General features: G+C 41.8%; 1 protein-coding gene across 11 annotated transcripts in view; it reads left to right on the top strand.

Annotated features, from left to right (window-relative positions):
- Window positions 1-15,041, top strand: part of myo18ab (myosin XVIIIA b) — a 61,266-nt gene extending 46,225 nt beyond the window's left edge. For 7 of the 11 annotated variants that reach the window (XM_058079156.1, XM_058079154.1, XM_058079155.1 and 4 more), the window contains 12 exons: window positions 1,001-1,111; window positions 1,462-1,566; window positions 1,693-1,839; window positions 1,937-2,050; window positions 2,126-2,242; window positions 3,218-3,301; window positions 3,568-3,705; window positions 4,356-4,541; window positions 4,614-4,753; window positions 5,150-5,194; window positions 8,587-8,709; window positions 12,907-15,041. In XM_058079156.1, coding sequence (XP_057935139.1) covers window positions 1,001-1,111; window positions 1,462-1,566; window positions 1,693-1,839; window positions 1,937-2,050; window positions 2,126-2,242; window positions 3,218-3,301; window positions 3,568-3,705; window positions 4,356-4,541; window positions 4,614-4,753; window positions 5,150-5,194; window positions 8,587-8,709; window positions 12,907-13,006 — 1,410 coding nt within the window. In that variant the 3' untranslated portion in view covers window positions 13,007-15,041. Of the gene's footprint in view, window positions 1-1,000; window positions 1,112-1,461; window positions 1,567-1,692; window positions 1,840-1,936; window positions 2,051-2,125; window positions 2,243-3,217; window positions 3,302-3,567; window positions 3,706-4,355; window positions 4,542-4,613; window positions 4,754-5,149; window positions 5,195-8,586; window positions 8,710-10,394; window positions 11,715-12,906 lie in introns of all 11 variants that reach the window. The other 4 variants (XM_058079157.1, XM_058079149.1, XM_058079159.1 and 1 more) reach the window with 3 other exon arrangements.
- Window positions 15,042-15,316: the final 275 nt, after the last annotated feature.

The following is a 15,316-nucleotide window of genomic DNA, read 5'->3' as shown; positions in this document are numbered from 1 at the left end:
TTTCATCCGTCATGAAGATAGGAAGCAACATTGGCTTAGGAAAGCTTTTACCCATATATGTCTTGTCCGGGCGGCACGGCGGTCGAGTGGTTAGCACGCAGAGCTCACAGCTAGGAGACCAGTGTTCAATTCCACCCTCGGATATCTCTGTGTGGAGTTCGCATGTTCTCCCCGTGCATGCGTGGGTTTTCTCCGGGTACTCCGGTTTCCTCCCACATTCCAAAAACATGCTAGGTTAATTGGCGACTCCAAATTGTCCATAGGTATGAATGTGAGTGTGAATGGTTGTTTGTCTATATGTGCCCTGTGATTGGCTGGCGACCAGTCCAGGGTGTACCCCGCCTCTCGGCCGAAGACAGCTGGGATAGGCTCCAGCACCCCGTGAGGAAAAGCGGTAGAAAATGAATGAATGTCTTCTCCGTGTGGGAAGCTTCACATTTCAGTCGAGCTTGAAGGTGTCGATGTTGGAGCAAAGGGCTTCTTTCTCCGTCAGCACCCTCTCCGTCCATGGCCAAGTCAAAGTGGACAGTGACACTGGTGTTCCAGCACGGCCCCTTCACAGCAGGCTTTATTTAGCTGGTTCCTCTGAATCTCCTGTTATCATCATTACTGTAACAGGCAGGAGTTTTATTTCCGTCTTAAATGGCTTATTTACTGGATTATTATGAAGGGCTTATTTACATGTGTGCGCATGTCTTAACATTTCCCTGCAATGCATAACCTTCTGCACGCTACACTCTTCCACTTCCCCCTTCGTGTCGTGTGTGTTTAACTTCCACACGATCCCTGTCGAGCTCTGATTAAATGTACTTCTGCCACCTTTTATTCGTGGGGAGTTACAGTAGTGCAAAAAAAAACCCAAAAGACCTATAAATACGTTGTCGGGGTTCATAAAAACCACATCTTTGGTTTCGCATGAGATAAAAGCTAAGTCATGCCAGGAAACCAAATCCATATTCCAACATTTCATTTCAACGTGCGTGTGTTCTCTGCCCTTCAGGCTAAGTTACGTCTTGAGATGGAGATGGAGCGTTTGCGCCAAACCCATTCCAAGGATGTGGAGAACAAAGATGAGGAGGTTGAGGAAATCAGACAGTCGTGCAGCAAGAAGGTAAGCCATGTTTATTGGTGAAAGAACTTCAGTGCAACTCTTCTGAGCTATTTTTGTTGTCATCATTGTCTTTGTCCAAACAAATGTACCTTGACTTGTACAAGGTATTGACATAAACAAACAGCTGAAGAAATAAGGTATTGGTAGTATTGAAGTTGGACTGCTCTGGCTTCTTCTGAAACCCACTGATGGCTGTCCCAAGTGTGACTTTGGGGGCCATTTTCAGCAAGACATGGACATGTCTGTCTTTTTCTTGCGGGTGGTGGGAGTCCAGTGGTAACCAGCTTTGTGGCGCATTACTGCACCCAGCATGTTGGTGTGTGATGATGCTATGAATATTTCTCTTTTAGTTAAAGCAAATGGAGGTCCAGCTGGAGGAAGAGTACGATGAGAAGCAGAAGGTGCTGCGAGAGAAACGGGAGCTGGAGTCGAAGCTGGTGTCAGCCCAGGACAAGGTAAAGAAAGATTACATTTCATGTTAGTTACTCAGTCAGCTGCAGCTTGACTAAATAACGTGATAAATGTTCACTTGTTGATGCTGCAGCCTTTCAGTTGTTTATTTCTCCCTCCACCTACCCCAGGTGAGAAGTGGGGACATTGAGACGGAGAGACGTCTCAGGAAAGACCTGAAGAGGACCAAGACTTTGCTGGCTGATGCTCAGATCATGTTAGACCACATCAAGAACAATGCACCCAGCAAGAGGGAGACCGCCCAGCTAAAGAACCAGGTACTGATGATGTTCACACATGCAGGCAGGATCCAATATTCCATCCACTGTATTGTTTCTTTACAATTTCTACTTCATATATTGTCTTCTATTCAAGCTGGAGGAGTCAGAGTTCACATGTGCTGCAGCAGTGAAAGCCCGCAAGGCCATGGAGATGGAGATTGAAGACTTGCATGTTCAAATGGAGGACATGTCCAAAACAAAACAGGCGGTTCGTAGACCTCTTGGCTTTGGAGTCTTTGTAGCTGGCTGCTGATGACTGTATTTCTTTGCTCTGGCCCTCCAGCTGGAAGAGCAGCTGAGTCGTCTGCAAAGGGAGAAGAACGACTTGCAGACGAGAAACGAGGAAGACCAGGAGGACCTGAATGAGTTGATGAAGAAGCACAAGGCTGCTGTGGCTCAGGTCTGCTTCCTGTTTAGTTTCACCTCCTTCAGAAAGGCATTTGTTCTGTGCCCCTGAATTCATTCATGTCTTATATAGGATACATTCATGTCTACAAACACACGTGATGCTACGTACAGTAACATTACTCTTCTTAGATTACAACTTCAGCTCCAGAAATCTCCTTTTCTCTCTTCAATTGCTGTTGTTCACTTGTGACACCATCCAGGTTTAAACCCTAAATGCCTCACACACCTATTAAACACATTTTATGTGTTATTTTATTCTGCTGTACATTCCATCCATATCATCGCCTACAATGGAAGCTTGGTTAGCATCATTCATTACTTCCACAATCCACATGCTAAGCCAAATGTATTCTCATCCTAACAGTTTTCCCAGAGGAAATTATGTGAATCCTATTCATCCATTCCTGAAAGCCGACAATGTTAACACAAAACACATTTTTATAGCTTTTATAGAAAACAACTGACAATGCATACAAACATATATATACGTATATGATTAATGGAAGGGATAAACGAACATCTAAAGGGGTGATTGGGATGTTTTTGAGCCCAGTTCTGGTGGGATTTTGGTGATCAGAACATAGTTCCAGTTAGCAGATGGAGCTGCTTCAGTAAAGCTTAAGTCGGCAGTCATTTATTATGACTTCTTCAGTGGAGACTTCATCACATGGCGCTCATCACGCGTACAGTTTCTATCTCATTCTCTATTATTTTGACTTTTTATTTCACCCTTTCCACTTCCTATCTCATAATTTAGACTTTTCATCTCATACTTATGAATTTGACCTCATCATTTTGACATTTCATCTCATAATTCTGACTTTTTCCTCATAATTTGGACTTTTTATCTCCTAATTCTGACCTTTTATGTCATCATTAAGGTAGTAAAATACCACAAACGTCGTAGCCTTCAGATGCATCATTAAAACAACGCCCAAATAAAATGTGTGTATGGTTTTGCTTTCAGTCTGCACAGAACCTGGCTCAGATCAGTGACCTACAAGCCCAGCTGGAGGACGCACTCAAGGAGAAGGTGGAGGTTCACGAGAAGGTAGGTGCTTTTTTTCTCCTTTTTGGAAAGGAATACCATCCAAACATGCAGTCAGCATAAAACCAGGTGAAAGTCTTGTACCAGAACTACAGCATGGCCAAAGTAACAGGCCTCAGGATTAGTGAGCAGGAACAGCAGCCTCAGGAAGGGTCACCCATAGGCCAAGTTCAAGAGAGGATCGTCTAAGGACATCTGATGGCCAATGACAGCTTGAAGGAATCATCTAATATTGGTATTATAAAAACTTTGTCGTTATGATGTCGTAGATGCAAGCCCTCCAGAGTCAGCTGGACTTCCAGGAGCAGTCCATGGTGGAGAAATCCCTTGTGAGCCGGCAGGAGGCCAAAATACGTGAGCTGGAGACCAAGCTGGAGTTTGAGAAGACCCAGGTCAAACGCCTGGAGGTGAGAATCAAAGATCAGTTGGAGGTGCTGGTAGAACTAAGCCTCAGCGAGCTTCTAGGAATGGGACGTTCTTAGGGCAGGGGGGGTCCAAAATACGGCCCATTGCAGTTCTTTATTGGCCCACAGCACGTTGTGAAAATATCATTTAACAAGAAAACTAAAAAAAAATACAGCAACAATGGGGAAAATCAGTAGTAATTTTACAAGTATAAAGTCGAAATATTAGGTGACAAAAATGTAATTTTACAAGAACAACATCTCATTATATAACGTCTTGAAAAAAAATTAAATTTTGACTGATTTTTCAAAGCACACAGAATATTGTGGTCTACGGCGATATAAACACGGAACTCTTTCATACCTTTTTCATTTCTTTACTAATCAGCCGTAGAACATTGGTAAGTTTCAGAAAAATATCAGTTCCTGACTAGAAAAGGTTGAAAAAACAGCTTTTGTCAAGCATAACTTTCACTCTCACACAAGTATTTGTTGCTTTGGACACCCTTGTGTTAGCATCCCCCCTCGCTTCAGGAGAACCTGAAGTCCCCAACTTGCTGCTGAGGTGTAGGACTGATATCATTTAGCATATGAAGAAAATGTACACATGATCCATGAGTGGGTTTGACTTTGTTCTCATCTCTTCTGCTCAGAGCCTTGTGGCTCGTCTCAAGGAGAACCTGGAAAAAATGACGGAGGAACGAGACCAGCGCAGCAGCAGTGAGATGCGGGATAAAGAACAGAGCAAACGTTTGCAACGGCAGATCCGTGACATGAAAGAAGAGATGAATGAACTTGCCAAGAAGGAAGGAGAGGCCAGCCGCAAAAAACATGAGCTGGTAAAGAACTACCTTCTCATCAACGACCCCAAATGTGGAAAGATTCATGTGGTGCAATGTTGTTGAACACAGGAAATGGACATTGAGAGCCTAGAAGCTGCAAATCAGAGTCTGCAGGCGGACCTCAAACTGGCCTTCAAACGGATTGGTGACCTGCAGGCCGCCATTGAGGATGAAATGGAGAGTGATGACAATGAAGACCTGATCAACAGGTACTGCAATGCTCCGCTACCTTCTCAAGAAACTACACAATAAACACACTTTTCACTCCCATACATAACATGACTTTATTTATCATTATCACAATCGTACCTTTAGGATATCATTCATCAGTGGTTGATGTTATCATTCATCAGTCATTATGGCAGTTGCACGTTTATGGCATGAAGGATGTATTGCCTTTACTTTGGGATTTGACCATCAAGAAAGACGGTATACGCTCTTACATCCCTGCTAAAAGAAAACAGCTAAGATGTGTAAGAAAGGCAGTGAGTCATTATACCTTGAATCCACGTTCACACTGTATGCTTTCGTTTGGTCTTATTTTTCTTCTCTTGTTCATCTCGTTTGTTTCCTGTATGTATTGGTCCACTCATCACCACAACCAGTTTACAAGACATGGTGACTAAGTATCAGAAACGCAACAACAGAACGTGAGGAACTTGAGCTTTTTGTTTGTTTGTCAGCACTGGAAACGATGCACCATTCTACACTCCTTTCTACGTTGACAGGAACCCCCGTATGGATGTGGTTTTGCTAGGCGTTCAGGCACCCGGCAGCATAGCTCACTTTAGAATGCTCCGACTCACTGCATACTTTGTATGAGCGCAAACAGGGAAGAAGAAAACATTTTACAAGAATAATGTGAAAATAGAGAAAAAAAAAAATATATATATATATATATATATTTATAACAAAGTAGCAGTAATTGGTAAATTAGCAAAATTGTGTTACAACAATAGAGTCAGCATATGAGACAACAATTCCAAAAGGAATTATGGAAAATAATAATAAAAAATGGACAAAAATAAAGTCAAAATACTAACCAGAAAAGAGTGGTGTGTTTATGAGAATAAATGTGTAATGTAAAGGAGAATGTCATTTAGTTAATTAAGATGTTGAAATAATGAAAAAAAAATTTTTTTCATAGTCAAAATAGTCATATTAAAATGCGAAACAAAGAAAACAATACAGGAAAAATCATAATATGACGGGAAAAAAATCATCCTTTATTCCAAAAATGTCATACTTAGAATGGAAAGGAAGGAAGGAAGTCCTCATTTTAGGAGAATAAAGGTGTGATACAATATTAAGAGGGAAGTGTTTAGCCATCTCGGCAGGATGAGGCTTGGGAATAGTGCATCATTGACAGTGCTGTAACATTTGAGATTCCTCATGTAACCTTTGGTGTGCGCCACTGCTTGACTGCATGCTCACATGCATGAATGCCGCATTCCAGCATTCCTTATGGTTTAGTACTCTTACCCACCAAGAACTTCCCCATCATGGTCAGTCATGTTGAATGCTGCTGTCTTGAGTGGGAAGTTGACGAGCAGCAAGGCTGTTAGTTCAACAGAATAGTAATTTAAATACTTCGATAATACAAATAAATTGATAACTAAGTTGATAACTAATTGATACCTAAATTGATAACATGTAATATTTGAGTTCATTTCTAGGAAACAGATCTGAAGTATTTGAAATATAAATACTAGCTAAGGCATCGAGTACCAATGGCAGGATGGCACGGGTCCTAGGAAAGGTTGCTCTCCTGTAAGAGGTCTAAGGTCCCAAAACGGCTGATTTAGGAACCTTGGAAATGAAAGATTATAAACTGACTGGGTCCAAGTCAACTCACTGATGGCTGCTCCAGATTCTTTTTTTTCTTTCGGGGAAGAGAGGACAAAATGGCTGTTTTTATAATAAAATCTGCCGACCCGACCCCTGCCGCAGGCTGTCAAGTGGTTGTCCAACGCAGATATCAAGTCTTCAGGAAGTGAGGTTTACCAACATATTATTGTCCCTATATTAGCAGGCGGCAGCAAACCATGAAAACTAATCTAATCCCAAAAGACTATTTCCACTGCATTTCAGCCCTGCCACAAAAGGAGATGGTGATTCTTTGGTTAACATACTCTAGGTGGGAGTGTTTACAAAGACAATGGCTGGAGATGACTCAGTCATCCTGATTGAGTGAGGATAACAGACTGGAAGCTGTAAAAAGGAAACCTTTGTTTTCCCTCTGTGAACCATGGTGACCTGCAAGGAAACAGTCAATGTGCAGTCATCATTCACAGGCAAGGATGTTGCCAATAGTAGGATGGCACCTAAACCAACCATTCAGATCAGGGGTGCTCACACTTTTTCAGCATGCGAGCTACTTTTAAAATGACCGAGTCAAAATGATCTACCCACTACAAAAATGCAAAACATCTATTTATTTTCAAATGTATTGAGGATTATTTGTACGTACAATGTATGTTGATGTACCTTACATAACCAAATGAGCCAATATTGCAAAACACACATAATTAACTATTAACATTTTTTGTAATTACCTGAGTTTACTTTGATGACTTGCACTGAATTGAACCAGCCAGGGATGCATAGTCCGGACAGTAGCTGCTGATAGCCAGCCTCAAGCACACTTCCAAATGTTTATCAGTTATGGATAATATCCGTATCATAATATCCGTATAATATTCCATATCCGTATGGAAGTGATATGTTGTTTGCCTTTTTACTTAGTCCAGCTCCTTCACTCATTTTAGTGACCATAAACTTTAGCGAGGGCTTAAAATCTCGCAATTCGCCGACTAGCTTAGCACTTTGCATCGTTGTTTACGCGTGAGCGGTGACCTAAAGGTCAAAATTCAGTTGTCATCTGACTGGTTGTCCTGTATGTCAATCAAGTAACGGGGATGGATGATAGGCTGACATCGTAAGTTCTGCTGCACTTAGAGACGTTGTTTGATTTGATTGGTCGCCCGAAGGGCAACATTCAGTTGTCATCTGAATGGCTGCCCCGTATATCAATCAAGTGACGGCATTGATGCTAGGATGATATTTTTTTAATGTCACGCCGCGATCGACCAGTACCACCTCGACTTAATGAGCACCCCTGATTCAGATCATAAGAGACTTCAAGGAGAGAGGCTCAGTTGTTTTGAAGAAGGCTTCAAGATGCCCAGATAGTCCAGCAAGCGTCTGGACTGTCTCCGAAAGTGGATCAGGGCACCACCAGTTCAATGTTTGCTCAGCAATGGAAGCAAACAGGTGTGAGTGCATTTGCTCGTGCAAGGAGGTGAAGAGCTTAGGGAAGGTGGTCTGGTGTCAGGAAGGGTTCAGAGAAGGCACTTTTTTCTAGAAAAAAAAAACATCAGGGACAGACTGGTATTCTGTGAAAGATAAAGGTACAATATTCAGCCTAAGAACACAGCCATGGATGAAGATCAACTTCCCTAACCATCCAAGAACAGTTTAGTGACAAACAATGCCTTTTCCAAAGGCAAAAGTGATGATGAAGTGGCTTGGTTAACAACATATTAACAGCAGCAAATTTATTTGTGTCTTTTGGCTTTTTCCTGATTTCGAAGTCGCCACAGCGGATCTTTTGTTCCACATACTGATTTTGGCTTGAGCACTTCCTCCCTGACAAATACCAATGATGCTTACGAGCGGAGATAATGATCAAAAAACACTGAAGCAAAAGCCAATACAAACTTTCGGCCACGACTGTCCAGTTTTGGGATGACCCACTTACTAAAGATTGTACTCCTCTACCACGACACTATGTTTCCAGTGATAAGCTGTCAGTGTGGGTTAGCTCTCTTTGGCATGTTTGTGTGTTAACGGGTTATGTGTTATTAGCAGACTGCATGTGTGCTGAAGAAATAACACAATCCTGCGACTGCTCCTCAACAAACATGCAACCAGCCTGATTTCTCCTACTGTTTACTAACATTTGATTCCCTCTCATTCTGTAACCCTCTTTGCAGCTGACTCTTCGGTGCCCCGCCTCTGACTTGTTTTCTTTTGCCCGCAGTCAAGGGGATTCAGACACGGACTCTGAGGTGGAGGGTTGTGTGGATGATGTGAAATCCTGGTTGTCCAAAAGTAAAGGATCCGCCAAGAACTTTTCAGACGACGGCAGCCTGAAGAGCTCTAGGTCGGTGAAAGCATGCAGCATGATAGCACACACACGGCCTGCTTTTAGTTGACCTCCGTTGGTCAACACATGATGAACTTAGCGTGAAGCACATTTTAGCAGCAACTCTCATGTGTTCAGCTCCTCCTGAATCAGCAAAGTTGAAGCCAAGTTAAATGGCTCAACACATTTCATTGATTCATTGATAGTTGGTACATTTCATAATGTGCTGCTGTGTGAATTGGAATTAGTGCTGTAGGAAATCACCTTATCTGCAACCACATTGTATCTGCTCATCTTTACCTCTGTACTTTTAGCAACAACTATCCATCTCTATTTAGTCCTTACACCCCCACCCTTTCATGGAACAACATTCCCATCAGTGGCAAAAATGTCAAATATTCTGCTGGACTCAAAATAGACAAGCTCTTTGAGAATAATGAGAGGTACAATTTAGACTTGCAAGGAGACAAATCAATACAACCTGAACTGACGGCTTCTAGACAAAATGGCCACCTGAAAAGGAAAAGATGCTCTTATGTAGGATGTGCATACGCCAGGGGAAAGGTCATCTAAAGTGAGAGGCTAAAGCTAGCTAAAAATGCCCAGATGCCTAAGGCTGTTGAATCTGAGCATGTCAAGTATGCGAAGCATGCCTGTGTGACATTAATGTGTATCACAGCAGAAACAAAGTTGTCCCTCCTTAACAGTGGTTAATTGGTTCCAGACCCAACCGCGATAAAGGAATTTCCGCGATATTCAACGTTAATAAATGGAATATTTTTGTAGTGTGTTTGACTTTCTAAATAGGGTTTTAACATTGTTAGAGCCCTGTAGACATTAAATAACACTCCTATTATTACTTTTTTACGCCATATTGCACAACTCTTATGCCACAAAGACTCAAGGCAGCTGTTTTCTTTTAAACTTAAAAAGCCAAAAAGTTACCACTTCCACAAGGAATGAGAGGAGAACCTTTTTATAAACTTTTATCATGCGCAACATTCCGTGGCTGGCTTCATGCAATGTTTAGGTAATATAAGATAATGTCACAGCAGAGACACACTCACAAGACCTTTCACTTGGAACAAATGCTAATGCTAATGCTAATGTTTCAAATGACCAAAATAGTGTAGCTATTCCATGTTATCATGAATGTACCTGTTACTACATGCTTCACAGCATGGATAGAAAACCATAAAACCTTTAATAGCAGCCTTTCTAGGTGGAATAGGTGTGTCCCATTATGTGCATGAATTAGCTGCCTCTTTATTAGCCATTTGTGTATCTTTAGAATGCACAGAAAAGAGAAAGACGTGTGTTTATGTCTTGGATTGTGGATGATGGGCAACATTCCAAAGAAAAAGAGCACTTTTCCTTGCTGACATTGCAGTGGTTCGTATCTACTCCTGTGTGAATTCAGTTGTAAACTGTCCTTGAGACTCCTATATTGACGTCACAGAAAAGATGGAATAGTAGTTCATCATAACCCAGTCACTAGTTCTTGAAGGTTTGTACATTTTTCATGTGTTTTATGTGTTTTGAATCATTTTGAGTGCAGCTGCACCACACCTTCCTATGTTGTGTCTTTTGATTTCTCTCTCATTCTTTGCTTTGACTTATCTAGACTTGCCACCATCTCTCATCTTCTCATTTTTCTCCCACTGTCTTTGTTCCTGTGGACTTGGGCCGCCGTGGCTGTGTAGATGTGCTGTAAACTTAGACGCAAAAGAAGGGAAGGAGTGGTCTGAGGTTAAGCAGTGGAAAGAAGCAAATGGCAAAGACATAAAGACGAACCGGCCGGGGTCCGTCATGAGCTCCCTTAGCTACAGAAAACACTCCCACCTCGATTCCAAAGGGGACGCCCTGAAGAAAAGTCCAGAGTCAGAGGATGGTCTGTCTTTCCAGAAGAGTAAAGCCAAAACCACAGACCGGCAGGATGATACCTACTCAACCAGCTTCAGGAGGAAATCCTCGGCAGCTGATGATGCGGATGACAGACAGTCGGTTTTCTCCCAAGGGAAGGAAAGCCACTGGGACGACTTTGACAAAGAATCGAGCATTTCATTCATTCCGCCCAGGCGGGCCTCCACCTGCATCGGCTTTGGCCCAGAGGATGATGATGCAAAGTCTACCCTCAGCCGGGGTCTGGAAACCTCCCTCGGACTTCGCCAGACCACATCACGCTTGGATGACAGCCCCAGTTTTCCAAGACGGTTTGGGGGTCGAAGTCCCGGTAGCGTAAGCCGAGCCGGTTCCCGTATGTCCCACGCACGAAGCTGCCGTCTGAGCGAGTTTGATATGGATCTGGACGACAGCACAAGCGTAGCCTTCAGCCATTCATCTGCTGGTCGAAGTATTTCCATGCCGCCACCGCAGGCTCGATCGCCAGCAGATCTCACCGATACCCTGGACATCAAACCGGTCAGTCATCGGAACTACCTGGACCCAGACCTGGAAAAAGCCATCAATGAAGTACTGAGTTTCAAACCTGTTCAGTTCAAACGTAGGAGCCTTGAGGACTCTGAGGGTGAGGAGGTCAAATCCAAGGGGAATGAAGAGGAAGGTGGGAGTATTCAGAAATGCGTAGGAACGCCCCCTGCTGGCCATCTTCAGCGCTCCGCCTCGGCGTCGAGCTGCTTGAGACCTCGCAGCACCAGCAGCTGTAGGAGCAGCAAAGGCAAGAAGAAGAAGAAAAAGAAGAAGTATAGTTCAGAGTCTGAGAGTTCAAGTGATGGTCACAGGAGTAGCTCCAAGCGGAGGTCCAAGAAATCCAAGAAGAAGAAATCATCCTCGTCATCATCATCAGATTCTGAATCAGACTCAAGCTCGGGTGCCTCCACCGTTTCCTACCGCAGCTCCAGCAGTGTGAAGAAATCGCCATCTCAAAAGGTCCTGCAAGTAGAAGAGGAAGAAGAGGATGTTCCTCAGAGAGCGAGCAAGAAGGATGACAAGAAGAGGAAGAAGAAGGTGGACAGCCTGATGATGAAGTACTTGTACCGTCCGGATAGCGACTGAAGCGGGCAGTAGGTTCTTCTTGCCTGAAGGAGTGACTTTGGGGTTTTTTTACAGCATGGTGTGATCCTAATCCCTCAATCCAAACCAATGATGCCGTGTATCGTTTCAGACCACCACGCATGCTTTTTTATTCATGCACACTTTGCAATACTACATACTATACTACATGCATGTATACTAAATACTGTACATGCATACTACACCAGTGGTGTCCAAACCTCTACCCAGCGGGGGCCAATGAAAGTATACATCTTTGCCACGTTGATATTTTGTAAAGCTGCATCTCAGCACTGTCATACACTGGAGGTGGAATAGTATATTATTCATATTATCAACTTCATTCTTTTTTCCTTTTTGCTTCAACTTTCTTCTCAAATAATCTTGATACATATTCCCATAATTATAACTAAGTGATGACTTCATTTTCTTATGTTTCTCAAAATATTATGACTTTTAAATTTTTTTAAATTCATTTTTTTTTCAACTCTGTGCTACTAAAATGACATACTTTATTCTCATAAAATTACAGCCTTTTTTTTTTTACATTTTCAAATATTTCAACTTTTTTCTTGTCAATTTTCATCCTGGAATCATTTGACTTTATATTCTTGTGACATAACTTTTTTCCACAAGCTCATTTAGGTTTGTTTCTTTAATATTTCCTTATAATATTACGAGTTTATTCATGTAAAATTGTGGCCTTTTGTCTTGTTAGAATACAAAATTATGTAATATTTTTTATTATATATATTTTTTATTATATCATATATTTATATAATATTTAGACTTCATTCTTTTTGTATGTTTCTTTTTCTATTTAACCTTTTTTTGTCATTTTTCTTCATGGAACTATTTAGTTATTCCCATGTTTTGACTTTTTTTTTGTTTGTTGGACATAATACTACGACTTAAAAAAATTTTTTATATTTCAACTTTATTAAAATGACATTATTCTTCCTCATAATATCACAAGATTATTCTCATACAGTTCCAACCACTTCTCATTAGGTTACAACTTTTTTCTGATAATATTTTGACTTTATTTTTGGAAAATTTGCAGATCACTTTTTTTTTTTACATGTAAAATGTTATTTCTCGACTGCCGCAGGACGCAAATGTCCCCCGGGCCGTGCTTTGGACACCTCTGCACTGTACACTACTTTGACTAACACGACCTTCTGCTGTTTTCATCCCATCCAGCCCACCTGGCAGAAGACGCTACTACTTCAGATCGGACGAGGAGGAGGATGAGGACGAAGAGGAGAGGAAGGACACGTTCCTCCATGCGGCGTCCAACTGAAGGATGAGGCCGGCTTCCGCTTTCTCAAATGATCTTTTAGCCGCTTGATGTCTTGCATGCAACGTTGACCTCACTTGCGGTTGTTGGACATACGTACACACACACACAAACACACACACACACACACACACACACCACTTGAGAGGAAACTATGAATACTTGACTTGAAGTGTCCTACAGATCCTCTGAAGATTGGGAGTCACGGCTTTGCTATTCCTGATGGCTGCTTGCTCTTCCACACTTCCACTCTTCCATCTCAGCGGGTGAGACGTTAGTGCTCGGTAGTGGATTCTTTCTCCAGCTCTTTTTGTGTCTTTTTTTTAAAGCATACAGTAGTTGACCTTAGTGACCTTGTCCTGACAGCACCATGTATTGCCAAAACGCTCTGCTCTGCCAACTGATAGCAAATGCTGGGAAAGTGTTTTCCTTATTCTTCCTTCTGGGAAGTCCATCACGTTGTTACGTCGTGTTTCATCGCTTGTCACGCTCTCATCTGCAGCCTTTTCTAAGAATCACTTGTAAAAGTACAAACAATTGCAGCCGCAGCACAAAAATAATAATAGTTGTGAATATGCATTACTGTAATGTACAGTACATACAATTTCAACTTGAAGGAAGTGAGTTTCGCTACACTACACTGTCACACCAGCTTCATGATTTCCCATCATTGACAATGACACACGTACACGTGGAACCTTGGTTAGCGTCATGAATCCCTGCCAGAAGGTCCGACTCTAAATGAAACCCACTCTAACCCAGTGGCATTCAAAGTGCAGCCCTCCCACGGCTGTTTTCTTATTGGCCCTCTGCAGCTTCTAAAAATACAATTCAACAAGAACAACACATCCACAAGTTAATGCTAAACATAACGCCTAACTTAACTGTTATTTCCAAATGCCTGCAAGGCATGCTGGGTAGCCCAGCTGCAACAAAACATTGGATACCAAGACTGTTAACTGCTTATTTACTTTTCTGTCGACCTCAACATATTTTGCCATTTAGTAAAAATGCAACAAAGGAATAGTACTGCAAGCTACCCAGCATGCCTTGCGGCATAAATGTAAGGGTCATTTTTTTGTATGGGTATTGCTTCCTGTTTGCATGCATTAGCAAGCTAACAGGAAGCTGACAAGGATGTTTGTGATAAAATACATTAAGAACACGGACTGTGTTGTGTTAGATTGTACTTTAACCAAAATATGCATAATTTGACTCGGGTTTTTGATATTAACCAAAAAATACACTAACCGAGGTTCTACTGTAGTAGTTGGAGAGAAATATCCATAGTGTAATGTTTCCACCTCCACCACACAGACATAAACCAATAAGATCCATAGAGCTCCTTTGTCTACCAACGCCTATAAATTTTGACTGCGGTTTTGACCCTCAAGGCCTTATGAAATGATGCTTTTGTTGGCAGTTCCACACGTTCATATTCACTATTGTACAGCAAAGGTGATTCCTTGCCCCTGAATTAAGTTGTATTATTTCTGGTGTTAATTAGTTTTGCCAATGGGAATGTTGACTTTCACCAGCATGACACAATCTCTTACTGCGTTAACCTTTTCAAGTTGCAACATGTGCTTGTTTTGTTTTCATGCAAAACAACCAAACTCCAAGCTTCCGTTGTCAGTTTCCCTGTGTGGTCTTGCGGCTTACATGTTCCCAGCAGCACGGACAAATATTCCCTAGCCGCTTATCAAGTCCACGAGAGGTCAAAACAGCATCTGAGCTCTAAACAGCAAAGCCTTCCTGAGTTCGTAGAAATGCTTTTTGGTTTTGTCTATGCAGTCAACATTGAATTGTGCTTCAGACTTTATGAGCCAAGATTGGAGTGTCAAACGACAAACACAGCGTACATAACTTACTGACTGCACACACTATTTATATATATATATATAAATGTTTATGATTTATGCTAGCTTTGAAAATAGTTGCTTTATTTTCATTATGAACAAATTGACCTCTTGTGATAAATTTTGCATTACAGTTTTAATATATTGTAAATAAAAAAAAAGTGGTGATTGTTTTCCAATGTCTCTGTGACTTTTGTACTTGCTATTGCATCATAGTATAGCCGCACAAAACGCACACAGACACACACCCCAAAAAATTATTTTAAAAATACAGTACTTGCATCCAGACAGACTGGATGACTGGGTGAAAACGATGCAGTACACACGCCACACCTACATGTGGCGCTCTAAACAACCACGTGACCAACCAAACTACTGAGGAAAGAACGCATGCGCATATTTCCGTTGTCAGCTTGCTTGGTCGACTTGGTCGCACAAGAAGTAGAATTACTCC

The sequence above is a fragment of the Doryrhamphus excisus genome, chromosome 8 (genome assembly GCF_030265055.1).
Source record: "Doryrhamphus excisus isolate RoL2022-K1 chromosome 8, RoL_Dexc_1.0, whole genome shotgun sequence".
Taxonomy (NCBI): domain Eukaryota; kingdom Metazoa; phylum Chordata; class Actinopteri; order Syngnathiformes; family Syngnathidae; genus Doryrhamphus; species Doryrhamphus excisus.
This window is presented reverse-complemented; position numbering and strand designations above follow the sequence as displayed.